Source organism: Falco rusticolus, chromosome 16 (genome assembly GCF_015220075.1).
Source record: "Falco rusticolus isolate bFalRus1 chromosome 16, bFalRus1.pri, whole genome shotgun sequence".
Taxonomy (NCBI): Eukaryota; Metazoa; Chordata; class Aves; order Falconiformes; family Falconidae; genus Falco; species Falco rusticolus.
Genome location: NC_051202.1, coordinates 806,303 through 831,064, shown reverse-complemented (window position 1 = coordinate 831,064; position 24,762 = coordinate 806,303). Strand labels below are relative to the sequence as shown.

At 51.1% G+C, this 24,762-nt stretch overlaps 2 protein-coding genes and 1 long non-coding RNA gene across 9 annotated transcripts; 2 read left to right on the top strand and 1 right to left on the bottom strand.

Annotated features, from left to right (window-relative positions):
- Positions 1 to 412: 412 nt before the first annotated feature.
- LOC119158317 lies at positions 413 to 2,400 on the bottom strand. Its single transcript, XR_005107834.1, has 3 exons — positions 2,320 to 2,400; positions 1,948 to 2,080; positions 413 to 1,236 (listed from the first exon to the last, which is right to left on the bottom strand). It is a non-coding gene; the product is annotated as an uncharacterized LOC119158317 (long non-coding RNA).
- A 1,261-nt stretch (positions 2,401 to 3,661) lies between these two features.
- On the top strand, positions 3,662 to 6,209 carry LOC119158210 (TLC domain-containing protein 5-like). Of its 2 annotated transcripts, none has more exons than XM_037409856.1 (3): positions 3,662 to 3,720; positions 4,010 to 4,284; positions 4,934 to 6,209. In XM_037409856.1, the coding sequence occupies exons 2-3, from the start codon at positions 4,089 to 4,091 to the stop codon at positions 5,446 to 5,448; spliced, it is 711 nt and encodes a 236-aa protein (XP_037265753.1). In that variant the 5' UTR covers positions 3,662 to 3,720; positions 4,010 to 4,088; the 3' UTR covers positions 5,449 to 6,209. The 2 variants fall into 2 exon arrangements, with proteins under 2 accessions (XP_037265753.1, XP_037265754.1); XM_037409857.1 differs by lacking the exon at positions 3,662 to 3,720 and adding an exon at positions 3,763 to 3,910.
- Positions 5,928 to 16,446, top strand: LOC119158208 (TLC domain-containing protein 5-like). 6 transcript variants are annotated; one of them, XM_037409851.1, is made up of 5 exons: positions 5,951 to 6,035; positions 10,293 to 10,540; positions 11,924 to 12,123; positions 12,541 to 13,090; positions 13,877 to 16,446. In XM_037409851.1, the coding sequence occupies exons 1-4, from the start codon at positions 6,024 to 6,026 to the stop codon at positions 13,077 to 13,079; spliced, it is 999 nt and encodes a 332-aa protein (XP_037265748.1). In that variant the 5' UTR covers positions 5,951 to 6,023; the 3' UTR covers positions 13,080 to 13,090; positions 13,877 to 16,446. The 6 variants fall into 6 exon arrangements, with proteins under 6 accessions (XP_037265751.1, XP_037265749.1, XP_037265748.1 ...); XM_037409854.1 differs by lacking the exon at positions 10,293 to 10,540 and adding an exon at positions 7,543 to 7,843 and having other exon boundaries at positions 5,928 to 6,035; positions 12,541 to 16,446; XM_037409850.1 differs by having other exon boundaries at positions 12,541 to 16,446.
- The last annotated feature ends 8,316 nt before the right edge of the window (positions 16,447 to 24,762 follow it).

Below are 24,762 nucleotides of genomic sequence, written 5' to 3'. Positions count from 1 at the left end.
GTTCCATATGAAAAAGATGTTCAAGTGGCATGAAGGGATCTTGCTCCAGCCTCTCCCTCCTAAGATACAGCCCCTCTTAAAATTAATACTCTGCACAATGGAACCAAATGCATCGCAGGATGGCATGTTGCTAAGACATTTACACTCTCTCTTTTACTTTTTTTTTCCTTTTTTTTTTTTTTTTTTTTTTCCTTTTGGCTATTATGAATATCTAAAGATTAGCAGATAGGAAAAATAATTTTTAAACTACTGATCTGTACCTTTGGGACACCCTGTCTTTTTTAATTTCCTGCATGATCTTGGACAAATGACTTGATCCCCAGTAGGCGACGGTGATGACAGTCCTTCCCTTCTCCCAGTCCTCAGCTTGTACTAACCAGCACAGTTCATGAATGATGAATATCACAGCTGATTCTGTTGCCATTCATCATAGAAGACATTTATTACACTGACCCTTGGCAAAGCTCTAGTTTCCAGCTCATTTCTATTGTTAAAAATCTCGAGTCATTTCATAGATTCTAAGCAATTACATAAAAGCTCAGAAGTGACCATTCTGCTTGCCCTCATAACCCTAGCCTGCAAATTTTACTCGGTAACTCCTACGCTAATCCTGTACCTGGTAGCTGAGCTGTAACTTGGCTACTGGTTTCAGTAGTCAGTTGACGCTCTCCTTAAACACTTGGTAAAGGCTCCCAGAGGTTTGTGAGCCTCTTTGTCAAAAGACACCAAAAACAAAATTATGAAAGGCAGCAAACTATTTACAATAATATATTTACAAGTTACTGTACATGTATGCACCCTTATAGTACTGAATAGATACAACAGCATCAAAATCTGGCTCTTAACTGACAAGGACTGTTACATTTATTTTTCAGAAGTTTCCTCAGGTAATTTGCTCCCACAAAAACAGCACTGCCTACATTTTGGAATATTATTTCTGAAAGCTGGGAAGGTAATTACAAATGTATTAAATGCTGAATAACGGTACCTGCACATTAGTACTGCAGCTGAGATCAAAGCCAAGCTGCGCCAGGTGTTGTGCAAACACATCATGAGAGCTGATCTCAACTGAAAAGTTTACAAACACAATAACAAATCTCTCAGATTTTATTGATAAACTGGTCCTGAACAGGAAAACAATCCCTAGCAGATTGTACGTTTCACAAAAAGCTACAGTTGGAAGGGAAAGGTCTTAATTCCTGTCTTCTAGGGATACTTCCAGTCTCACAGGAGCATCTAAGGGATTAAAAATAAACAGAGCAGGAAATTCCAGCTTTCCAAGAGTAAGAGTCACCTCCCACAGCCATAGATAAGCAATGCAGGGAACAATTGCTCACCAGCAGGTGCCTCACAGTGGCTATAAGACCTCACGTAATCTCCTGAACTACCTGGGCTGCTACCAAAGCAGCCCTTGTGCAACAGCCTCCACGCTCTGTCCCTGCTCTTCTCCTGAGAAGAGCTCCTCCGCGCTCCTCCGCGCTCCTCCACCGTTAGGACTCAAGCATCAGCGCCGTGCACCCCAGGAGCGAGTGAAGAGGCAGCTGTCAGCTGAGTCCCTGTCTAAAAACATCTCTGTGGGTCCCCCATTCCTACCGCCTGTGAGTATAAGGGGTGCAACCCCATTCATCTTTTGTTTTTATCTGTGGTCTGGTCATTCATAAGCTCTCTGGAGAAATAAGCCAGATGCCACTCAGCTCCAAAATCAAATCATGCCCTTGGAAGTTACGGTCTCTAGTTCCTGCTCTTAGCCAGAGAGGACTGAACTGACACCCTCAGAATATAGAAGGGACAAATCCTCCCGACTTTCCTTTCTGCTGACAGACGCTCGGATGCGTATTGGCGATGCTCTCCTATTGATGACTGACATCAGGGGTGACTTTTCCACTGAACTGCTGTAGCAACTCCAGTGCTCAAAGCGAGTGTGCAGACTCAGAGGAGGTGGGGTACCTGATACATCCACGGTGTTTAGCAGTGTCCAAGTTCAAGAAAGACAGGGCTGGAAAATTAACAATTTGCTGTTGGTATTTAATTTCTTCCATTGTTTATTCCCCTTTCTTTCCTCCTCTTCCTTCCTTTCCACCTGCAAGGAGAATGAGTGCAAGCTGGGAGAACGTGGCTTGATTCCTTGCCCTTCCCGGTTTTCCCTGTGGCCTGAAGGGAGACTTTGGGCATTTCTAAGTGTCCAGATGATTCCATCAAGTGCCCTCATCACTCCTGATGCTCACAGCCTTGGGACTTACAGTCCTGGTAGAATTAGCATAGGTCCTAGCACTCCGATGCAATGCCTTCATCATCGGCTGAGCTTAAGCTCCGGCTCACCTTTGCAGACACCAGCAGGGACCAGCTCCCGAGCTGCCGTGGGACCCCGCTGCTCTGTGCCGGGGGTCCCTGCCTGCGCAGCCTGGGGCTTGCTTCAGAGCAGGGGCCAAGGCGTCGGCAGAGAACTCTGAGCATCCTGTAACCCACAGTGCAACTAGAAGCATATTTTGATGTGTTACCAGAGCTTGTAGAACACAGAGAAAGGTCCTGCGGAGTGCTGCATGTGACAGGCCTAAGTGACCACAATGGGGCCTGTCCCGCTCCGAGCGCTCGGGGTCACCCCCAGCACCGGGCGCTTGTGGCTGCAGAGGGGGGTCGGGGGGTCTGGGGGCCACAACCTCCTTTCGGCAGTTTTTAAAGCAAATTGAATAAACAGAAATTGCAGGTACCGGCCCGGAGCCGGCTGTCAGGGCTGGGAGGAAGCACAGCCCTTTCCTGGTGCCTCGCTCCTGCTCTGCCCAGCCCCGGTGCTCAGCCCCAGCCCAGCTCCGCGCTCACTCATCCTGCTCTGCGTGTCCTGCGCCGCCGCTCCCCGCGCAGCCCGCACCGCCCCCCGTGCATCCCGCACGCCCCCGCGCATCCCTCGCCGCTCCCCGCACCGCCCCCCGTGCAGCCCGCACCCCCCCGCGCATCCCTCGCCGCTCCCCGCACCGCTCCCCGCGCAGCCCGCACCGCCCCCCGTGCATCCCGCACGCCCCCGCGCATCCCTCGCCGCTCCCCGCACCGCCCCCCGTGCAGCCCGCACCCCCCCGCGCATCCCTCGCCGCTCCCCGCACCGCCCCCCGTGCAGCCCGCACCCCCCCGCGCATCCCTCGCCGCTCCCCGCACCGCCCCCCGTGCAGCCCGCACCCCCCCGCGCATCCCGCACCGCCCCCCGCGCCCGGTCGTCCCAGCCTCCCCCCACAGCCCCGTAGCGCGGCGCTGCCCACCGTGACCCACCCCGGCCCCTGCGGGGACGCCCGGCGCAGCGCAGCCGCCGCTTTTACAAATACCCCCACCCCCGCGGGACGGGGGCACCTTCCCCCGGCCTGGCCCCGCGGGACCCCCCACCGCACCCCCCCTCACCCCAGAGAAACACCTCCAGCCGCAGGGGAGCCCGGGGACCCCGCGGGGGGGCTCAAACCGGCGGGGGTGGCCCCCAAGCGCCTGCCCCGGTGTCCCCTCGGCCGCGCTGCCGGCGGCAGGGTGCCCCCCGGGCCGAACCGGGCCGGGCGGCGGGGCCGGGGCGCGGGAGGAGCCCCGGGGGGCGCGGAGCGGACCCTCCCCGGCGGGCGCTGCCCCGGCGGGGGGCGGGGAGGGCCGGGCCGGGCCGGGCGGATAAAGGCGGCGGGGTGCGGAGCGGCGCCGCCTCCCGCCCGGGCTGTCCCGCAGAGCCGGAGCGGGCGGCCCGGCCAGCCCGGGGTAAGGAGCGGGGCGGCCCCGGCGCCGCTTCTGCCGTAGTTCCGGGCCGGGCCGGGGGAGCCGGGTCCCCCCGAGGGCCAGAGGGGGTCTGGGGCGCTGTGGCTCGGGGGGGGCGGGGTCTTTCTTGTCCCCAGGCGCGCCAGGGTCTTACTAATGGGGGGGGGCGCCGTGCCCGCGGGGAGGGTGCAAGGTGTGTTTGGGGGGACTTTGGTTTGCACGTTGTTTTGGGGTGGGTGGGTGGGTTGGTTGATTTATTTATTTATTTATTTTCCCCTTCCTGGTGGTTCAGCCAGTGGGCTGGGTCGGGTGGGCGCCCCCGGCCGAGGGGGCTGCTGTGCCCGTGAGGCCCTGGTGCTGTGCCCAGCAGGATGGTTTCCGTGGTGCTGGAGGTGGGGGCCAGCCTTGCTGCCTGGCTGCTCCTGTACTGCTGCTGCCGCCGCTGGGGCAAGCGCCGGTCCTGCGAGTGGAGCTGCCGCCTGGTCACCCTGCTGCACGGGGTGATTGTCACCTGCCTCTCCGGTTACGTGGCTCTCCTGGACGGCCCCTGGCCTCTGACCCACGCCGGTATGTTTGGAGTCTCACCCTGACACATGTCCTTGTCATCGCTGCAGGCTCCTGGTTCTGTTACAGGTGGAGCTGGGGGGGGCTGATGGCTTTTGCTGTCTGTTCCCTTATGTGTATGTTCTTGGGGTGTGTCTGGGGCAGGGGTTTAACTCCTATGCTTCTTTCCCAGCCCTTACCACTTCTTAATGTTAATTTTATTTTTTTTTTAGTTCATGTACATATTGGAAGTTTTCAGGTTGGCAGCATAATTTTATTGCAGCATAGGTGTAGCAATGTGTTGGGAATAGATCAAGTGCTGCTCACATCTTTAAGGGTGTAATAAGGTGTTGCACCTGGCTGTGGGGTTTTGTTTGCTGTTTTCTATCATCACGTCTCAGTTCTGCAGATGGGGGTCAGGCTTTCTAGAAGGGTGGAGAGCGGAAGAGAAACAGAAGCATGGCAGGATGAGATTGCCTCCCTGGGCCTGCTGGGCAGGCTGAAGTGTGAAGGGAGAGCAGGACCAGACATCTAAGCTTCCAGCCTGGCACTTGTCCAGAGGATAAAGCTGGAAACTAAGGAGGAAAGAGATATACTCACAGCCTGTATTGCTCCATATTGTAGAAGAATGTCTCATTTAAGACCCCAGACTAACATGTATCTTTTGTTTCAGGTTCGCCAAATACATCTCTCCAGATCCACGTGCTGTCCCTGACCTTGGGTTACTTTATCTTTGACCTGGGCTGGTGCCTATATTTCCAGACAGAGGGGTACCTCATGCTGTTCCATCACATGCTGAGCATCTGTGGCATGATCATGGTGCTGGGGCTCGGGAAGTCTGCTACAGAAGTCAACGCTGTTGTATTTGTTAGTGAGATCACCAACCCACTGCTCCAGACCCGCTGGTTTCTGCGGGAAATGGGCTGTTACCACACTTTCCTGGGAGAGGTGGTGGATTTCCTCTTTGTGTTCCTCTTCCTGGTGCTGCGGATCGGAGGAGGAGCTTTGATCATGTACGTGATGGTGACATCCCCTGATCCCAACTGGCTCCTCAAGGCTGGAGGCCTGGCCATGTACTTTGTATCTTTGGGGTTCACGCTTGAAATCTGCCGCTTTGTCAGGAGAAAAATGTTGAAAAAAAAAAATTGTTCCTGGACAAGCCTGAGGAGTGTGAATGCACCTGTGTGAGATGTAATGGGCACTTGGCAGCTCGTTAACGGGTTGTGGATGACAGTCCCTTGGGCTGCAGTCCTGGCTACTGAAGCTTTTTCCTGTGGAAAGAACTCCTAAAAGCAATGTGGAATTGACTTTCTGGCACTGGCAGCGGTCTGCTACCCCTGGGGGAGATGAATCAGCGCTGGGAACAGGAGAAAACTGACAGAAGAGGGGTTCTAGTGGAAATCTGAGGAACCTGGCATGTCTACTAACTCTGATTCCCTGCCTTCTGCAGCGATGGTAGAGGCTCAGGGAGGTGGCAAAGCCAGGCTTGCATTCAGTATGCAACCGATAACTGCACAGACTGTATGTTCTATAATCCATATTGGAGGCAGAATTATTTTACAGCATAGAGCCAGAAAATCAACCCTGAAAAATACCATCTACCCATCAGGTAGGGGTGTGACCTAGCAAAGATTTACTGAGCCTCACTCTCCCTTAATCCTGGAGTTGGACAACACGCTTGACTGAGTACTTGGATGAAAGCTTCTTAACAAGATTCAAGCGCTTCCAGGGGTAGAGCAGATTTGTCCTTTGAGTGTGAAGTGATGGTACTTGAGGTGAGGCAACGTTTTACCTCATTGTTTTTAATGATATATATATATATTTTTTAATACTTGCATTCAAGCAGATACTGATCTTAGAGCAGTGTGACTTCACTGGACTGACTCAGGCCCTTGTAAGCAAGAGTCAAGAATTAGACTTGTGCCAATAAACTCATAAGCAGGTGTTCACCTAGCCTTGGATTGCTTGGGGAAAAAAGAAGACACACCAACAAAATCAGGCATTTTTGTGGGTGGGAGATGATAGAGAAGAACCCCGTTTCTGTTCTGGGGCTGGCTCATTTACAAGCCACTTAAGCTGAATGCATGATTAATGAATCTAGTGGGTGACTATATTTTCAGGGGTGACAGTAATGTTTAGGCAGTCTCAAGTGTAGCATTGCTCCATACCAGCAGGTCTTGGAGTATGGACCAGTTCTCTTGTTTTCATTACCTCTCAGAACTGTGTTCTGACATTTCCCCTGGGGTTTTAATGTGAATTTCCCTCTGTTCAAGGCTGCAGTTCAGATTTACTCTCCTGTACAAACCTTGCTTACAGCTGAGAAACAAATGGCCTTGTGTTGCCCTCAGGTTTAGCAAGGCTGGTTGCCCTTCCTTCCTGCCTCCAAAGACCTTGTTTAGAGGAGCTGCTTCATGGTGCTAAAGAGCCCCTGAAACAGCTTGTGCGGCTCTGGCTCGAGTGAGGTGTCACCCCTGCTGCTGAGGTGAAGGAGGGGAGCTGCAGGAATGCAGCTGCTGTGCAGATGCAGCTTTACCAGCTCCTCCCTGCCTCTTATCGCACTAACTTTAGCACTGTTCAGGGCAGATAGCTGCCTTGGCTGGGGGTTGGGATAAGGTGCTTGGAGAAATTAAGTAACAGTAAATAACCTAACTTCTGACATGCCCTTTGAATGCAATGCAGCTGTGAATCCAGACAAGTTAGCAGGCTAAGATGTCTAGAAAAACAGGAGCCTTGTGCTCCCAATAAGTTGCCAGCATGGCTCTGGGGGCCTGGCCTCATGAGCTATGAACTCTTGCCAGAGTCACTGTGCGCTGCCAAAAACTCCTATGAATGATGAGACTTCTAATAAAGTTATGTTCTCTTCTTTTTAAAAAAAAAAAAGAAACGATTGCTGGAATGTTCTTTTGTTCCGGATCTTAAGGAGGCAACAGGAGTTAACGCTGAGAAAAACAGGTTTGAGGGTAGCCTAAGCATGCTAAGGCTGGTAGTCACTGACGGTGCTCTGGCTCATGTCCTGCAGTTCAGGAAGCAGTGAGCTGGTGGGGAAACAAGCACAGGCTGAGTCACATGCTCTGGAGCTCGGGCTTTGAGGTGTGAAGGATAGATGAGGGTCAGCAGAAGCTCAGAATTGTGACTAATGAACCCATAACCTGCCACGCCAATGAACAGGATGTTAAATTGAGGTGTCTGCTCTTGGTGGATGCAAGGTCACAGGGTAACTGTTAAGTACTGGTTATGGCCTCCATCCCAGGTTGCCTTTTTTTTTTTTTTTTTTTCCTGCAGCACCAATGCTTCTCTGTTCCTGCATTTCATCCTAGGAATGACCCATTTGGATAGCTTGGGTTGCAAGGTGGCTTGTCTACACTATCCTTGGAGAAGCAATTAAAAGCTTGAGAACACCTTGGGTGTTATGAGACATCCTAAGCCACTGCTGAGTGGCTGTTTCCAGCTGAAAACTACTACTGCTGGGCCAGGACTCTGCTGTCTGGAGTGGATGTGGGCCTGGGCTTGGTTTCCACCAAGTAAACTCTTCCTGGGACAGTAACCCAGTGACCCAGCTTGTCTGCATGCAAAACAACTAATGGTAGTTACCCTGTGAGATTTGAAGCAAAGTGCATGCCCTTGGGTGGTTGTGCACCACATTTCATCTAAGAATAGTTTTAGTGTTAAACCCTCTAAGGTTATGCTAGAAAAGCATCTGGCTCTACCCTCCATATCTCCTTGGATTTCTTATTTGCTAACATTTCAAAGAATGTAATTTTTAATACAGGTGGCTGATTAATGTCTGTCAAATATCCTTGAAGGCTTTTACAGTTAAAAAAAAGTGAACAGCAGTTGTGCCTTGTCACTGTGGAAGGCTAGTGACTTTTTCTTGTGTATTTCCAGTTCTTACATATTTCCAGTTTATTTTTGGATGAGATGTTTCCCAGTGTTGGCAAGCTAACGTGTTCTGTGTAAGCTCTTGTTAGCGTAGCTACAGAAAGAAGATAAGAAAGAACATACTGCTGAGGGAGGGTGTAGCTACACTAAAATGGGTAGCAGTGTGCAAATAGCTGTTAGCAGAGGTGCCTGTCCTGAGTTGTTCTGCTGAATGCTATTCATCTGCAGGCAAAATGAGCTAGTGCAACTCAGCCTGCCCATTTAAATGGCTGACTGTGCACAAAGCAAACAAGAAAATTAGTGTATAAGCTGCACCTAACTTCTGGTACAATCCATGGGGAGATGATTTAATTTGCCACATTGCATCTCGCTAGATGCAAATTTTGCGCATTGTATGATCAAAAACCCCCACCACTTCTCTGTATTCTACCTCGAGTGGCCTTTGCCTTGTTAGGGCTTCCAAAGCCACCTTCTGCAGCCATCCCTGTGTCCCTGTAGTTCTTCCTGGTTGCTGAGTGTCGGTGCCATGAGTCAACATGAGCCCTGTAGCTTTCTGGCTGGCTGTCCACACTCTTCTTTAACCTAAGCTGAACAGCAGAACAGCTCCATCTCTGTTGTTACCGAGGCTTTTGGAGAGGGCCTGGTGCAGCCAAGGCGGAGGAAAGCAAGATGAGACCTAGGATTTGTCAGAGAAGCAAAGGGACTGTTAACGCTAGCGAGGATGCTGAAATAGCTAAAGGACTGGCATTTTGTAGCAATAGGAGCCTGTGCCTGGCCTGAACGGGAAAAGTAAGATAGATACCCAGCTGAAAACAGGCTTATTACAAGTGCGGTAAGAAGCAGGACAAGCCGTTCCCACCCTCTGTGTTTCAAAAGGTAAAACCTGACAGGATGAAGGAGAAAAAAACCAAAAAAACCCACCAAACCACCTGTTTCTGGGTGGGAGAGATCGCAGCTTAGGAAGGCGGCGGGACGGCACCTCGGGTGTCCCGCATCAGCCCTGGGCTCTGCTGCTCTCTGCATGAGGTGAAGGTGGGGGAGAGCGGAGCCGTGGGCTGCCGGAGCGGGCTTGTGGCGAGGGGCGGCCCGGGCCTGGGGGCCGGGCCGTGACCGGGGCGCGTTCCCTCGGGGACACGCGTGGGGCGAAGCTCCTCAGCCCAGGGGCGGCCTCTGGGGGGCCGGCGGGAGGCCGCGCCCGGCGGCCACGGGACCCCTCCCGCCGCGGGCTGAGGCGGCCGCCGGGCCCCCCTCCCCCCGCTCCCGCCGCCCTTGCCGTCCCTCCTCCCCGCCAGCAGGTGCCCCTCGGCCGCCGCCGCTTCCTCTTCCCAGCGGCGGAGGCCGGGCGCCGGGCCGGCCTCAGCGACCGCGGCCCTGCAGGTGGGTGCGCGGGGCCGGGTCGGTCGCGGGAAGCGCTGCGGGGGCGGCCGGACCGAGGGGAGGCCCCCAGGGCCCCGCAGCTGGGCGAGCGGGGCCGAGCGGGCTCGGCCGGCGCGGTTCGCGGCTGGCGGCGCGGCGTTGGGCCGCTCCGGGTTCTTCCTCCATTTTCTCTCTCTCAAAAAAAAAAAAAAACCAAAACCGGCGCGTTGCTGGACGTGCCCATCTAATTCTTGAGCTCTGGAGGTGCCCATCTAATTTTTAAGCTCTATTCGGGGAGAGCGGGGCTGTTTCGGACTCGGTTTTAAGCACATACAGTTACTGTAGAGCCTGCTGTCATTCCCGACCCTGCTACTGGTTGTACGAGCAATAGTACAGTTACTGCTGGGTTTTATTGCCCTGCTGACAGGCATCGTTCACAGGTGCAATATATAGTGTATACGCACATGATAGATGTTGAGCTTTGTGCAGCTGGAGGATGGACCCCTTCTTTCTTTCCAGGGGATGAGAAATGTCTTCTTCACGTGTAGGTGTGGAAAATACCTTAAAACGTTTTAAAGGTCATTCCTCTTCCTTCTGCCAGCCTTCTCCAGCTGGTCAATCCCTTTTGTCACATCAGAATTCCTCCTGCCTTACCTGCCCTGGCTCTTGAATGCAGTGCAGACCTCACGTACCAGGGATGTCAAAGGAAACACCTGGGCAGAGCAGTTAATCACATCCTTGTTTCATCTCCCCATGTTCCCAAAGCCCATTATAACGTAATGGTTTTGTTTACCCAGCCTCCTGAAGCCATCCCTGGTAATTCTTGCAACAGGCCGGGCAGGAAGGTTGGGCACCGCAGCTCTGACGCCTCGTCACGTGCAGCCCCGGTGCTCCCGGCGCGGCTCGGCGGGTGCCAGCAGGACCAGGGCTGCTTTGCTATTGTGCAACTGGAAACTCGCGTATCCCAGAGCGTGGCTTGGCTTTTTTTGGTGCTCTTCCCTGAATGCTCGGGAGCAATGAGACACATCTTATCTTTCATGGAAAGGTATTACAAATGTGAACGAGATGTAGATGTTAGAGTGTTACGTATCTGGGGGGCTTTTAGCAACCAGACCAGTGTCCTCCACCGATGTTTGTGCACTGTAATCTTCTGGCATGTCTTTTGCTTGTTTGAGAGATTCTGTGTTGCACAGTGAGTGAGGGAAGGTGTATGAAAGAAATACTGCTGAAAAAAGTCTTTTATGGGTATAGATTCTAATCTTCTCGCATCAAAAAGATTTGGAGGTCTTGGGGCCAGAAAAGATGAAGTGGAGCCCGCAGTTAGGAGAATTAAGTGGTTTGCACCTTGTCTTAAGCCTCTCAAACTGCAGAGGAGGGAGTGCCCAGTGCCTTGCCCAGGGGAGGTGCGGAGCAGGCGAGGGGCGCCCAGGGTGTGTAGCCAAGGGTAGGAAAGGGACTGGCTGTGGGTGCTTGGCTGTTCCCCAAGGTGGTGGGCCACTTGATTTGATCACCATTTGCTGGGGGTTGCTTTGTTCTAATCTGTGTTTTGTCCTCACATGCTCATGAAGCAGTTTGAACTATATATCATTCCACTGGAAGTCTTCCTGGGGAGGATGAGGGCAATTTTACGGTGTTTTTCCCCCGAATTATCTTGCAAATGTGTTAGTGCTAGAAGGTTAAAATTCAGTAGCAGGAGGAGATGGTAATGCCTTTATGTTTCTCTTGACTTATTTGCAGTTGGTGTCACTGCAACGGGAAGATTGATTAGCAGTGGACCTAGCAAGAGACTGTGTGTTTTGGATTTTCATCTTTTTTTTGTTTCAGGAGAGGAGGAACCAAGCTAGCAAACAGCGTGACAGGATGAGTAGGTCAGGTGGGGCAACATAAGCAGACCAGTCAAATGCAGATATATGGGCAGGGAACTAAAACTAAAGGGCAGGCGTAGCTCTGGATCAAAGTGTTATTGCTGGATGTGGTGCTCCTCAGCCTGTCCCACAGGCAGTGCAGATGAGCACTAACATATCCCAGCAGATCCTGCATTGCAGACTGGTTGGGGAAGTCCTCTGAGGTGCTTTACCAAGTTGTAGTATGTTTTCTGTTCAACCAGGCTAGGAACTCGCTGCCTCACAAGGTCATTGCTTTCTGTGTGTCTTCCCGCAGCTGAGGTGACACTGGTGGGGGTCTGTCTGCTGGTGGCCACATGGGGAATCTGCCCTAATTCTCAAGGATACGCTTCTTTGATGTAGGCCTTTCCCCAGAGGAACCACGCTTCCTCTGCAGAAAAAAATTGTTAGGAGGAAGCAACACCATCAGGAAACAGCACTGTACACTCTGGGATGGTTACGGGTGACATGCTGTGCTGGGGTTGTGCTAACACTGCCGAAGGACAGACTTTCTGATCCGTTTTGTCTTTCTGTTCTTGTGACAGGATGCTGTTCCCCCTGCCTGTGCGAGTAGCCTGCAGTCTGCTTGCCTGGCTGGCTCTCTACACTTGGTTCTGCCATCGTTACAAGCACCGGAATTACGAATGGAGCTGCAGGCTGGTCACGCTAACCCACGGCATCCTTGCTACCTGTCTCTCTGCATACATTGGCTTTATTGATGGTCCCTGGCCTTTGAGTCATCCAGGTAAGTAATGAAGTTGTGGTCCCAAGTCCCCCAGAGAGTGACGGCATAAAGTGGGGTTCTCCTACCGCTTTGGTATCCAGGCCACTTGAGGAATGATGATTGTAATGATATCAGAGCTGCTCTGTGATGGAAAGTACTAGAGGAAAGGAGAGACTGGTACTGTATTTTGCTAGTGTGTGGCCCTCCCCAGCTGCAGTCTGGCAGAGTGTGTGATCATACTGTGTGGCCATTACGTGTGCGCAGCTGTTAGACTAACAACTATAGTATTGTGACTTGCCTGACTTTTCCAGTGGAGCTGTGATCAGTACAAGCTAATACCAGTCTGCCAGTGCTGAAGGTGAATACCCCTTTCTTATCTTGGAACCTGCCTGCTTGTTGCCTCCATGCTTTAAAGCTCTCTCTGGTGTTATGTTTCAGGATCACCAAACACAACTCTTCAGGTACATGTGCTGTGCCTTAGCTTGGGCTACTTCCTCTTCGACCTTTGTTGGTGTGTGTACTTCCAGGCAGAGGGTGCCCTGATGCTGGCCCACCATCTGGTGAGCATCCTGGGCATCACAGCATCATTGGCACTCGGGGAGTCAGCTGCGGAGGTCAACGCCGTCATCTTTGGTAGTGAGATCACCAACCCACTGCTGCAGGCTCGCTGGTTCCTGAAGGAGATGGGGTGTTACCACAGTTTCACAGGTGATGTGGTGGATTTCTTCTTCGTGGTCCTCTTCACTGGGGTGCGGATTGGAGTGGGGGCCTGGCTGATGTACTGCGAGCTTGCTTCTCCCAAACCCAGATGGTACATTAAGCTGGGTGGTGTCATCATGTACGCTGTCTCCTGGGTTTTCATGGTCAGCATCTGCCGCTTTGCTAGGAGGAAGAGCATGAAGAAGTACCACGCTTGGAGGAGTCGGAGGACTGATGAGTTGTACTTGAAAACTAATGGACATCTCAAAAAACACTGACTGGATGCTAGGTAAAGACTTCCTTGAGTTCACAATCTGGCAAGAAGGGGATCGTGCCTGAAATGCCACTGTTGGGAGAGGAGCCAACACACGTTAGCAATTCTGGAGCCAAATTTATCCCTGGCATGACTCCATTGAAATCCATGGAGCTATGCCATGGATTCACTGGATCTGCAGTGTTTGGCCTGGCAGAGACTGGCTGAGTGTGTACATAAGCATACGTTAAATGATAGGAGTGAAAGAAGGGCTAATTTTACAGACTGAACGTAACCAGTCCAGCAGTGCAGGTGTAAATAGTAATGTTAGTAGCTAACTCCTTCAGCACTGGTATAATCTTGGAAGAGAGAAGAAAATAACACTAGATCTTCATGTTTGGTGTCCTGTACAGTCTAGATAGTTAGAGTGACTCTTCATACTGTTAGGAAGAAGCATGTTCTAGTGTTTCGTCAGAGCTAGGATTCCTGGCTTTTCCACCAACTCGTTATGTGACCTTGGGCAAGTCACATAACGCTAACTCTGTGCCTAATTTCCCCATCTGTGAATTGGGGGTGATGGAGCTGATCCATCTGTGTTATGCACTTTCAGATTTTTACTTGAGAGGTGCTATATAAATGCAAAATGATGGTTGTTAACTGCACTTTGTTCATTATCCCTATGTTTCCTTTGGGAGAAACAATTTTGGTGGTTGAGCTAGAGTGTGACTCTAGAAAGAACAGTATTTTAGGTAGGTCGTTTCCTACCCTTTCTAATTCCTTTTAATAACTTATTTAACAACATATTAATAACTTATTTTTCAGTAGTGTCCAGAAGCTCTAATCAGCACTGGCGCCTTGCAGGACTAGGTGCCCTGTGAACACACCCAAAGATACGGTACCTGGATGTGAAACGCTTTTCTGACGTTTTCCCTGTTCTTCATCCCTGACTGTTAAAACTCCACCCGCTCCCCCACCCTGCAAATACTGATTTTAGCTCCTTGAGCGACCACGACTCTGTTATGAGAAGCACCATCAGGACCTACCAGTAAGTGGTTTTCTGGCTGATGAACCAAGCCCCAATTTGTCTGAAGAATGCCAAAATCTGCTCTGCTGTGCTTATTGGCCCAAATGCAGGCAGGGCATGGAGCTAGCCTGAGTCCAAACGACATGCCTTGAGATTGTTAGACAAATACCTTCTCCAAGCTGCAAGAAACTTTTAAAAATAAGAACAGTAAATGCAGAGTGTTTTACTGCAGCAGTCTGCAGTCTCTACTTGGCTGTTTCTGAAATCTAAAGGGAACAGGGGCCAGAACCTGATTTGTAGTGAAGGCTGTGGATTTCTGCTGTCTTTCAAAATGTCATCCTAGATTCAAATCAGTGTATCTGAACGCAGAGTCTGCCACAGTTTTTGGGGATAGTGGGGGCTGTAGGTGGATGTCTGGGAGCTCTATGGAAAAACAACTGAAAAACACTTGAAACCAGCATTGATGTTTTTCCCCAGGACCATAAGGTATCAGTTTCGACAAGAATGTTTCCTCAGGTCCAGATGGGCATTTCTGGTTGAAGGGCGGCCAACATGTTTCTTCAAAACACAGTGGCTAAGGTGGAAGAGCTACCCAGCTTCAAATCTGTTCTCTGCCCTGTTCAAGCCAGAAACCTAAACTTGGCTCTCCATCTGAATTGATGCCTTGACTCCTGGGCTTTGAATTTACTTCTGTCTCCCTGCTTGGATCTGGGCCATTTTATAAAAGGGAGCATTTATAGGGTAAGAGATCTTATTTCACAGCCTAATAATCAAAGAAGCAAGAGGCACAGATTCTGGCCTTTTTTAAGCAAAAAAGTGAACCTGACTGGGGGGGGCGGGGGAAATAAGCGTTAACTTACTTGGTCCCATTTACAGGGAAAAACACTCCCCCATTTGGCAGCTTCTAGTGTTTATTCCACTGCATGTTCTTAAGCACTGTTCCTTTGTTACTGCTGTTACTATTATGATCATTTATTCTGAGCCTCAGCACCAGGCCTCCAGTGCAGCTCAGGTGCCAGGTCTGCTGTGAGCCTTGCCTGTTGCAGCCAAAGACCTGAAGAGCCCAAACCACTTCAGATTAGCAGAGCCAACTGGTGGGTGAGCTGGTCCTGAAAAGGAAACGTCACTCATTTAGCACAGCATAGTGATAAGACTGTTGATCCTTGAAGGGTGACGGGAAGGGCTGGCTGGTTCTTTCCCAGCTCTGCTGCTGCTGCCAGGCATGTCAAAGGAGTCTTTTTGCCTCAGCTTACCCACTTAACAAAGTGGGTACAGTATTACCTACCTCATGGGGTGTTTTCATTTGTTAACACTGAGCCATCTTTTATGGAGGCTTGGTGGTCTGTGTCAAGCTGTGCTGTATAAAGGCAAAATGCTGTTGCTTTGAGTGAAGCATGTCTCACTATGATCCATCATCAGCACTTTCTCACCTGAACATGGCACTTCCCAGCATCTGGCTTGCCTCACAGAAGCAGGAGTCCAAGGTGTTTTGCGGTGGTGCTTATGGGTAGGAGTCAAAAGGAGTAAGCTAGACACCCGCGTAAAGATCAGCTGTGCTGCTTTTGTTTGCGTGGGCTCCCAAGTTGAAGGATGTCTGGTGGGTTTTCCCTAGTAAGGATTGCAGTAAATATGGAGCCAAAAGAATTTCGGCAGCCAGCCTGACCAGAGAGTAAGGGCTTTCAGCAGCAAGTCCTGAAGAAATGTAGGTGAAAACAGCCTGTTCATTTCTCAGCGCAGCTGCTGACTTGCCCACCAAGAAGAGTTTCCTGAGCAGTCCTGTTGATTTGGACTCTGACCTCTGCTGAGGTTTGGTGTGCAGCTTACACATGCGTGGTTACAGCCCTGCTGTGGGAGCTGTACAGCCCATACCTGCCTGAGTGAATAACGATGTCAATTAGTGACTGCAGGTGTCTGTGAAACACCTGGTATGAAGATGTTTTGAAAGATAATGCACTTAATGGCTGGGAGGAAAACTTGGTTGGAAGAAGTAGAACACTGTTCGATGTTGAGGCTTTGGAAGTTAAAGGCGTCAAAAAACAATAGAGCAATTAGGAGTGACTTTATGAGGTAGAGCTAGTAATGATGTCTCAGAGCAAAGCCTTGCAGTCTGTCTAGTGGGCTCCAGCATAGAATCACAGACCCAGAACAAGTATAACTTTCAAGCTGTTGAATACGTGGTGGGACCTGTCCTCAGGCTAGTCCATAGTGGCTAGAGCAAATTGTGAAAGGAAACTGCAGAACTAGTGCAAAATAATAACTTGTGTTTGAATTACTGTGTAATAGCAACTAATGTTCCACCAGTGAATGGTGTAGATGCTTTGTAACATGTTTTATAAAATAAAGATTATTTATTATATGAGGAATTTGTTTTCTGTCTTTGGATGCAGTTCTTAAGTCATGTTGTGTATTGCTGGATGAGTCAGCACTGGCCATGTAAATTAACAAAGTGGCAGTCACCGGGTGCTTTTTAGGGACTGATCCAACAACTTCTACAGCTTTCACCATTATTGCTTCTTAGACATGTTAACAGACAAAGCTTTCTTTGTAGAGTCATCGAATGGTTTGTGTTGGAAGGGGCCTTTTATTTGCAAGGTCATCGTGAGGAGTACTTAGGAGTTTGGTGTTTGCTAATAGGTGCTTTCAGGTTGTTGACTGGCTGAACATGGCCCATTTCTTCCATAGTGTTTGTTCCCAGGCCTATCCTCAGGCAACTCGTGGAGCAAAAATGCTTCCTTTGTTTTCTGTGCCCTATATGCTAAAGGAGAAGGTTCTCCTGTGTTTCTGCACCATGGACCATGAGCTCTTCTCATTCATAAACTAAACGTACTAGGAACTGATGGGAAGAGAGTATGTTTCAGCGTCATTTAACGTTGCCTTGTGGGGGGTACTTGCAGCTGTAGAGATGAGCCAAAGTTAGCACTGTGCAAAGGTGGAGATTTAGTCTGGGGTCCCTGTGGTGCTAGTCTGTCTCTCCGTGTGCCTGCTGTAGTGTTACCACTTACGTACTGCGGAGCTGTCTTCATTCAGAGCCGGCATGAAACTCTCCGGCTGTGGAGCTGCTGGGAGCTGTTTATATCGTGTTCCGTTCATGCCCCAAAGCTCCTTGGGCAGGACTGCCTGTGCCACATAACCTGCTGTGGGAGATGTGAGCTGCCGGGAGGATGTTGTGCAGAGCTCAGGTCTGTTTGCACAGGGGCTTCGTGATGCAATAGCTTAGCACCAGGAAAGCCAGCAACACACAGAACGGCTTTGTCAAGTGATTTAGAAAGTTGTGTGCTACTTTTGAAAGCTCTGCTTCAAAGGATGCTCCTAAAATAAGAGGAGAGGGAAACATTTCTTTGAGTGATGCTTTCAGCGATTGCAGTAAGAGACCTCGGCACCAACAAGAATTTCTGTGAAGCAAGTGCTGTGCAGAACAGAAGAAAAGCCCTGCCCTGCGTGGCCTGTGCCAGCCACTCTGAAACTGTGTGTAGCCAGGCCACACCCAGGAAAGACCTGTAGTGTTGTGTTGGTAAAGAATAGCTACTCTGCCTTGCTTACTGTCGCAGCAGTTTGCCAGAGATCCAGCATGGCAAAAGTCTGTCTTCTATAAATAGTTAAGCCAATTTAGTTGTTTGGATGTAACCCTTAAATCTACCTCAAAATCCTCCAGCGCTGGGGAGCAGCTGTGTGGTGTTGATCCCTCTAGAGATGCTGGCTTGTTTACAGGCAGCTTGGCTGCATGATGAAGGGGTCTTAGGGACTGCAATAATTAATGCTGAGAGTTTGTTTAACCTCTGAGGTAGTCCAGAAGCAGAGAAGAAAGTACAGCAGCATTGTGAAGGTTTGTTTTAGAGCTGCAAGCATCTTGCAAGTTTGATGTCTTCAGGAATGACACATCAGAATCTAGCCTTAAGTCAATGAGCAGATGTGCTTTGACTGTACAGAGTGAAATCTGCTCCCCTACCCTCAAATTAATTCCAGTTTTTATCTTCCTGTTACTTCTTTTTAAAGCCATTTCTTCCCTGCTGCCTGCCTTTTGCTTCTACTGCTGGCCCTGCAGTAGAGCTTTACAAAATCAACCTCCTCTTTCAGTCCTCTGCCCTCTTTTTGGAGCTGAACTCCTTATTTGTATTTGAATAAACTGTAATTTTATTATATTCAAGGCTTTATTCCCTTGCAACAGTAGTCCAAGCACTGATGTAAAAGCATTAACATTTTAAGTCTTTGGAGGCTGCTATTAGACTAATACCAATGCTGTCAGCAAGTCTGTTTCTTGGACAAGGGAAGATGAGAGACAGTTTTAAACTTAATGGAAGTTGTGGGTATGTTCCTGATACTTGCAAACTTTGTATAGCTTGGCTGGAAGTAAAATAACATGTCTGCTGCCATTTCCAAAGAAATAAAATTTCAGACACAGAGAGAATCAGTCAGCATTAGCTTTGTGTTGCATAAGCAATTTCTAGGCAAGGAGCAACTCTTTTTTGGTTATACCAGTATACCAGCACTTTTCTTTTTCCAGGTCGGCTTCAATATGTGCTCTAGTAAATCCTTGTAAGAGAAGGTGTTAGCTTCGCTGGCTTTGTTCTGTTTCCCTCAAGTTCCAGGGGGAGTTTGGGAGCTGATAAGTTGGCAACATACGGAAAAGCTTTTGCAAAGTAAGAACGGTTTACTGGTAGTTCATTTCACATGGGAAGGAGAAAGGTTCAGTTTCTGTGGCTTCTCAAATGTTACAAAGTACAGGTTTTCAGCAATGCTTGTATTAAGTTGCTGTTTGAATTTTATATGGTCTCAGAAGGTTAAGATCTATTCAGTGTAACTGATAATCCTCAAATGTAATAAGAAACAATGTTATTTTCCATTTCTTTAGATTTTATCCTAATAAAAAATTATTTGTTTTGTTTTAAATCCCCCCTCCAATTACAGGACATTGATTCTAGCAGAGAGTAAGAAGGAAGCTCATGACAGACCGTACAGCAGCTTCATCTGTCCTTACAAAGGGTGCTGCTTTAATTATGCTGATATGGAAAGAAAGCTTAGTGCAATAAAAATGCTTACTGTGATGTGGATTATCCAGGTTTAGGAAGTCTAATAGGCAGTCTCAGTAGAAGCTCTGGTAGATTAGGCTATCTGTGTCTCAACAAAGTCAGCAAAGTATTGCATTTGTGTCCAAGTGACTAAAAAGCACGTACCAGCTGTGTATACATTTCCAGCATTTCCAGTGAACTGCCTGTCTGTAGGTAGCAAATCATGTGCCTATTTTAAGGTATGAGATGATAAAATGATTTGAAATTCCATAGCAATGTGGAGCACAGCACAAATTCATGGGGTGGGGTTTTTTCAGGTTAGAGTTCTATCCAGACATCCGTTAGTGGCCATGGATCGGTGGCATCAGATTGTGAAGCAGGCTGCATCCATGTTACAGTGAAGCTGATTAGCATCAGCCCAGCACCTGGCTGGAAAAAGCAGTAGAAGGGCAAGGAGATAGATGTGTGTCTGGATTTGATTCAGAGTATCATTACTATCTTCAGCTCCCTCAAAAGTTGAATCTCAGCGAATAACAAAATCCCACACACATTCTCAGCTGGCTCAGAAGAATCTTGTGCCAGAGTAGTCCCCCAGGATCAAAGGATGCTGAACTAAGCAGCAGCTGTTAGCTCTTAGGTGAGTTTGATTGGATGGGATTGCAGGGCACTACAAAAAAATCAGTAAGGCAGGAAGGTTTAAGTTGTGCTAAGCTTGAGAGCAGTCAGGCTTACCCCATCCCTGACACGAGGTCAAGGTCTTGTCTGTTCTTCAGGAGTCATGAATTCATACGCACGTTTGGGAAACGAGCTGTCTTCTCTGTCGGCCTTGGGAGTCATTTCCCCTGTGCCTTTCCTCTCCAGCTGTGCAAGGAGTAAAGGTTGACTGTTGCTTTGCAAAAGCATCTGACTTTTTTTTTTTTTTTTTTCCAAACAGTGGTTGGCATGGCAATTTATGGTAAGTTTACGTAATAGTCCAAAATACTGGTGCATTCTGTCACTGGTCTTAAATTGATTACTGGTAAGTAGCAAAAGTTAAAAGACTAAAAGACATTATCCATTTAATTTTTATGATGGAGGTCAGCAAAACTCAGCTAATAGCCCATCATGTCCAACTTAACAGCACACAGTTTTACAAACCTATCTGTTCCTTACTTGAGGTCTGCAGGAGATCCATTGCACTCACAGGTAAATTGCTCTAACGGCCGATAATCCTGTCTGAAACGTTACAAAGTGAAATTTTCCTGAAAGAAACCCGATTACATTCACTGTTTGCTCATACTTCAAATTTGAAGTATAGCAGCTGTCAGAGGCAAGGCAGTGTGATAAATCCGGCATCGGGGCGTAAAGGTAGGATCATCTTTTGCTGCTTCGCAGAGTCCGTAGGGGTGCAAAGCCTGGCCAGACGGCCACGGGTGCACCGCGGCGGCCGGAGCGCAGCAGGCACAGCCCCCCCCCAGCTCCACCGCCCCACACGCCCCTTCAAAGGGGGACCCAGGCGGTGAGCTGCACCTCGCCGCCCGCCTGCCAGCAGGCTGCATTAATATTGCAGGCAAGTTTCGGGAAGAGGTGCCGTACGCGGCGTTCCCAGCAGATGGCAAGAGCTCCTCGGTGAGCTCCGCGGCGAGCCTGGAGAGCTTCGGACTTTCTGCAAGGAACCCTCGGGGAAACCTTTCTCTGCCATCCCGCCTTCTCCGCAACCCCGTACAAGGCACCTCCAGGGACGTGCCCTTTTTGTGCCACCCTTTAAGGCAAAGAAGTTATATTTCGCAGGAGTCAACCTTTTGCTTCAGGGTCCTCCTTACCTGAGTTGCTCTGGATTGTGAAAAACGGGCTGTGGGGGACGTTGGTGCTTTGCCCTGGCGGCACGGACTGATGAACTTAGTACGCAGTTTCCACTTCTAGCATATATGTCTGTGTGTGGTACTCTATGTATATTCAAAGTGACGACTTCAGAGCTACCAAAACCCACCCCAACCTTTCAATTGGTACTGCGCAGTGTAACTGCTTATTGATTTCCCCTCCCCACCCCCCGGATTTCACATTGTGAAACTGCCTAGGCAGAAGTATCATAAATATGCACCCATATTAATGTAAATATGCAACCAGCTCCCAACCGAAAAAATCAGCATTTGCAGAAAAGAGAAGCAGTTACGGTTTCAGAATGTATTGAATATAGCTTCAAGCAAGGTATGGTCTTGCATGCCTAATGATGTATCTGATCCTGAGTTTCCAGAACCCTGTTTTCGTCTCTTCCCAATGTTGAATTGTTTTATTAGTGCTTTTTCTTTTTAATAGTTGCATTAAACATTGAAATGTGAATGCAGCCCATTATGAGCAAGAGTTAATCTACTGAACCCCATGGCAGAAGTTTATGCTTCCTTTTTGTCACTGGTATAGTCTTGTGTGATGCTGCCTTTGACAATACTGAGCAAATTTTTGTCAGATGTTAATCACTGTCACTCCACTGAATTTTGCATCAATTCACTGCAGCAGTGGATAAGCTTCCTTCTCCTTCCCATATATATATATATATTTTTTTTTTAGGATTTCGTCCAGCTAATTGTTGTTGTCATTATGTTGTCATGCTCAATAAAATATAATTAAAGTAATAAAAAAGCATCAAGACCTAGCATGCAAATGCTGGGCCTGCCATGAAAAAGATCTCCCAGGAGTCTTCCTTTCTCAAGGCACAGAACTTGATGTTCCCCAAGTTAAAAGCAGGGAGGGCTTGACTGCAGAGGAGATGCACTAAAGAGATATATAATAAATGTGGATAGATATAGTTATTCATTCACTCCATTACCACTGGCCAATGTATTGCATACAGCTGCAGAATGAGAGGCACCTGTGGTTGCGTGCCATGCACTTCTCCCCCCCACCCCCCGGCCTTTTTTTTTTTTCCCAAGCCTCTGTCTTCCTCAAAAGGAAATGAAAAGAGGAAGTATAAATGTCCTGCATATATATGTCAAGTATCACGTAGAAAATTATTTCATCCCATGCTTCCTCTCTTTGCAATGTACTTCATCAAAACGACAAATTCTTCAGACTATCAGTCTCCTGGCTTCCTGATTCATGCTCGCTTCACTCCAAGGGGGGGAAAAGCTGCATGTTGTGGAACAGCAGGGTCCTGACTATAGCTTCAAGCAAGGTACGGTCCTGCATGCTTAATGATGTATCTGGTCCCGAGTTTCCAGAACCCTGTTTTCCAGACTCTTTCCAAGTCCATTGTCCTGGCCTTGAAGAAGTATATCAAGGTAAGATTAATTAAAGGGAGGGAGGATGGTGTCCTGTATGATTTGGATTAGCTAATAAGATTATTTTGGTCTGTTGGCGTGTGGCAGGAAAGACTGATGTTCCACAAGTCCCTCTGCACTAGGAGGCCAGGTATTCATGCCCACCTTCCCTGGCAGTGGAGCTGTCCTGCTTTCTATTCCACTCCCGTGGAGCTCATGAGCTTTAATTCCTGGTGACATGAAGCACAGTAGCATGGAATGTTCCTGAAGTTCTAGCATATAGATATTATTCCATCTTATTTATCCCCTTGTGCTGGCAACGAGATTTTGGGATTAGGTAACGTGCCTAAAACTCAGCTTCTGATCTCTTATGGCTTGCTTTGTGCTGTTTGTGCACTGTCAGGAACAGGCTCTGCTGTTGAAATGTGTGTGGAATCGAGATGGGCCTTTCTCTCCAAAGCTGTGTCCTACGGGGCACAGATGGCAGGGAGCTAGAGCAATGTACCAGCAAGGATGGGTTTCTCTAGAGAGCTGTGGCTGAGGAGGGGAAAATCTACCCATGCTGAAATTTGAATGTCCGTATATTGTATGTTTAGCAGGTATGGTAAGGGGCAGCAGTCTACGTCGCTCACCTTTTCGTGTTGGAGGGGATTTTTTATGTTAAGTGGGGCAGGAACAGGCCCTGGGCCGCCCGTGTTCTGGGAAGGCTGCGATGTGCTCAGGGAGGGATCAGTGCTCGTTCTCATCTCGGGGTTTTGTCGACCTTCTGCGAGAAGAATCCCCGACGAAAGGCATGGTGGAAGTGCAGGGCCTCGGGATTCGGCACAGCGCTGTGGATGGTCGGGGTCTGCGGCGCAGGGGGCACTGCCTGAGCCCCTCAGCTGCGCGCCTGCGGCACCTCACTGCCTTAGTTTGCTCGTTACTTTCTTCCCGAGTTTCTTCGTTGTCGTACTTTCCACGCCGTGCGTGGGGAGGCACGGGCGCCCCTGCCCCCAGAGCCCGTACACCCCAAACCCGACGGCTGGTCGGGCCAGGGTGGCACATGGAGGGGACCGGCCCGGGCGGCGGGCCCGAGGGGAGGTCGCTGTGAATCCGTTCGGTGGGAAGCGAAGGCAGCACCCGCCGGCCTGCACACGGCTGAGGCCGGCCCGGCGGGTCCCCTGAGCGCCCGGGGGCCCGGCCCGGCCCCGCGTTCACCCCCCGGGGCCGGGGCAGGCCGCGGCCCGCTGGAGCCCCGCGGGGGGACCCCGGGCGGCGCGGGGGGGGGGGCCGCGGGGCTCGGCCCGGAGCGCCGGGTCTGGATGCGGAGCGGCGCCCGGTGCCGGGGGGGCGAGGCGCCGGGCCTGGTGGGGCGGTGAGCCGATCCCCGCTCCCGGCCCGCTCCTGCGCCGAAGGGGAAGGCGAAGGACCGCGGGGCTGGGCAGGGCCGGGCCCGGCCGGCGCCGTGGCCGGGAGGGAGGAGCGGCGGCCTGCTGCCGACGGAGGGGTCGGCGGCGGCGGAAGGACACGGCGGGAGGGGCGGGGGCGGCGTGAGGCGGCCCGGAGGTGCAGCCCCCCCCCGGAGTGCGGGGGAGGGGAGAGCGCGGAGGCGGCCCGGCCCGGCCCGGCTCGGCGCAGGCTCCGCCGGGACGCGCGGCTCCCGCCTCTCAGCAGCGCAGCGGGGCCGGCGGCAGGGCCGCGTCGCCAGTGGTCGCCGCGGGACTTTGCCCTGAACCGGGCCGGAGCGAGCAGCGCGCAGGCCGGGGCCCGAGCGGACCGAGCCCTCCCGGGGGGGGCCCTCGCCGGCCAGGCCGGGCCGCCGCGCCCCGCTGTAGCTCGGGCCAAAGCGGGACAGGCGGAGCGGCGGGGCATGGACCTGCAGGCCTAAGGGCGGCGGCGGGGCGGCCGCCCTGCCCGACCCCCCTGCGGGCGAGCCGGCGGGCGGGGGGTCGGGGCGGGCCGGCGGCGGGACATGGGCCCCAGCGCGGCCCTCGGGACACCGGCAAGCGGGCAGGGCGCGCCGCCCGCCCCCCGCGGGCGAGAGGCCGTAAACAGCGGCGGGGAGGGGGCGCCCCGCGGCCGGCGGGCACCCCTCGGCCCGGGGGCGGTGGGCGTGCGGCCCCGGCGTGGGGAGCCCCGCCAGCAGCCGCCGGCGCCGGGGCTGCCCTCCGCGCTGGAGCTTCGCGCCGCAGAGGATCGCTGCCTTCGGAGGATTTTTCCTGCTCGGCAACGCGTTGTATTCCCCCCGCCTGGGGGCCGAGGGAGCGTCGAGGGGCACGGCTGCTTTTGGTTGCTTTTTTGGCTTTTGTTTTGTTGTCGGAGTTGTTCCTGAACATCCCCCACGCCCCACTTCCGTGGTCTGGATATTCTGGGTGACTGCAAGAAGAGTTTCGGAGTTGTTCTGGATTCCGGCCCCCCCCCCCCCCCCCCCCCCCCCCGCCCTTGAACTGAATTTGTCCTCTGTGC

Coding starts and splice junctions, on each gene's coding strand:
- LOC119158210 (XM_037409856.1), top strand. CDS start 4,089: ATGGTTTCCGTGGTGCTGGAGGTGGGGGCCAGCCTTGCTGCCTGGCTG. Junction 4,285..4,933: donor CTGGCCTCTGACCCACGCCG/GTATGTTTGGAG, acceptor CTTTTGTTTCAG/GTTCGCCAAATACATCTCTC.
- LOC119158208 (XM_037409851.1), top strand. Junction 10,541..11,923: donor ATCTTATCTTTCATGGAAAG/GTATTACAAATG, acceptor TTCTTGTGACAG/GATGCTGTTCCCCCTGCCTG. Junction 12,124..12,540: donor CTGGCCTTTGAGTCATCCAG/GTAAGTAATGAA, acceptor GTTATGTTTCAG/GATCACCAAACACAACTCTT.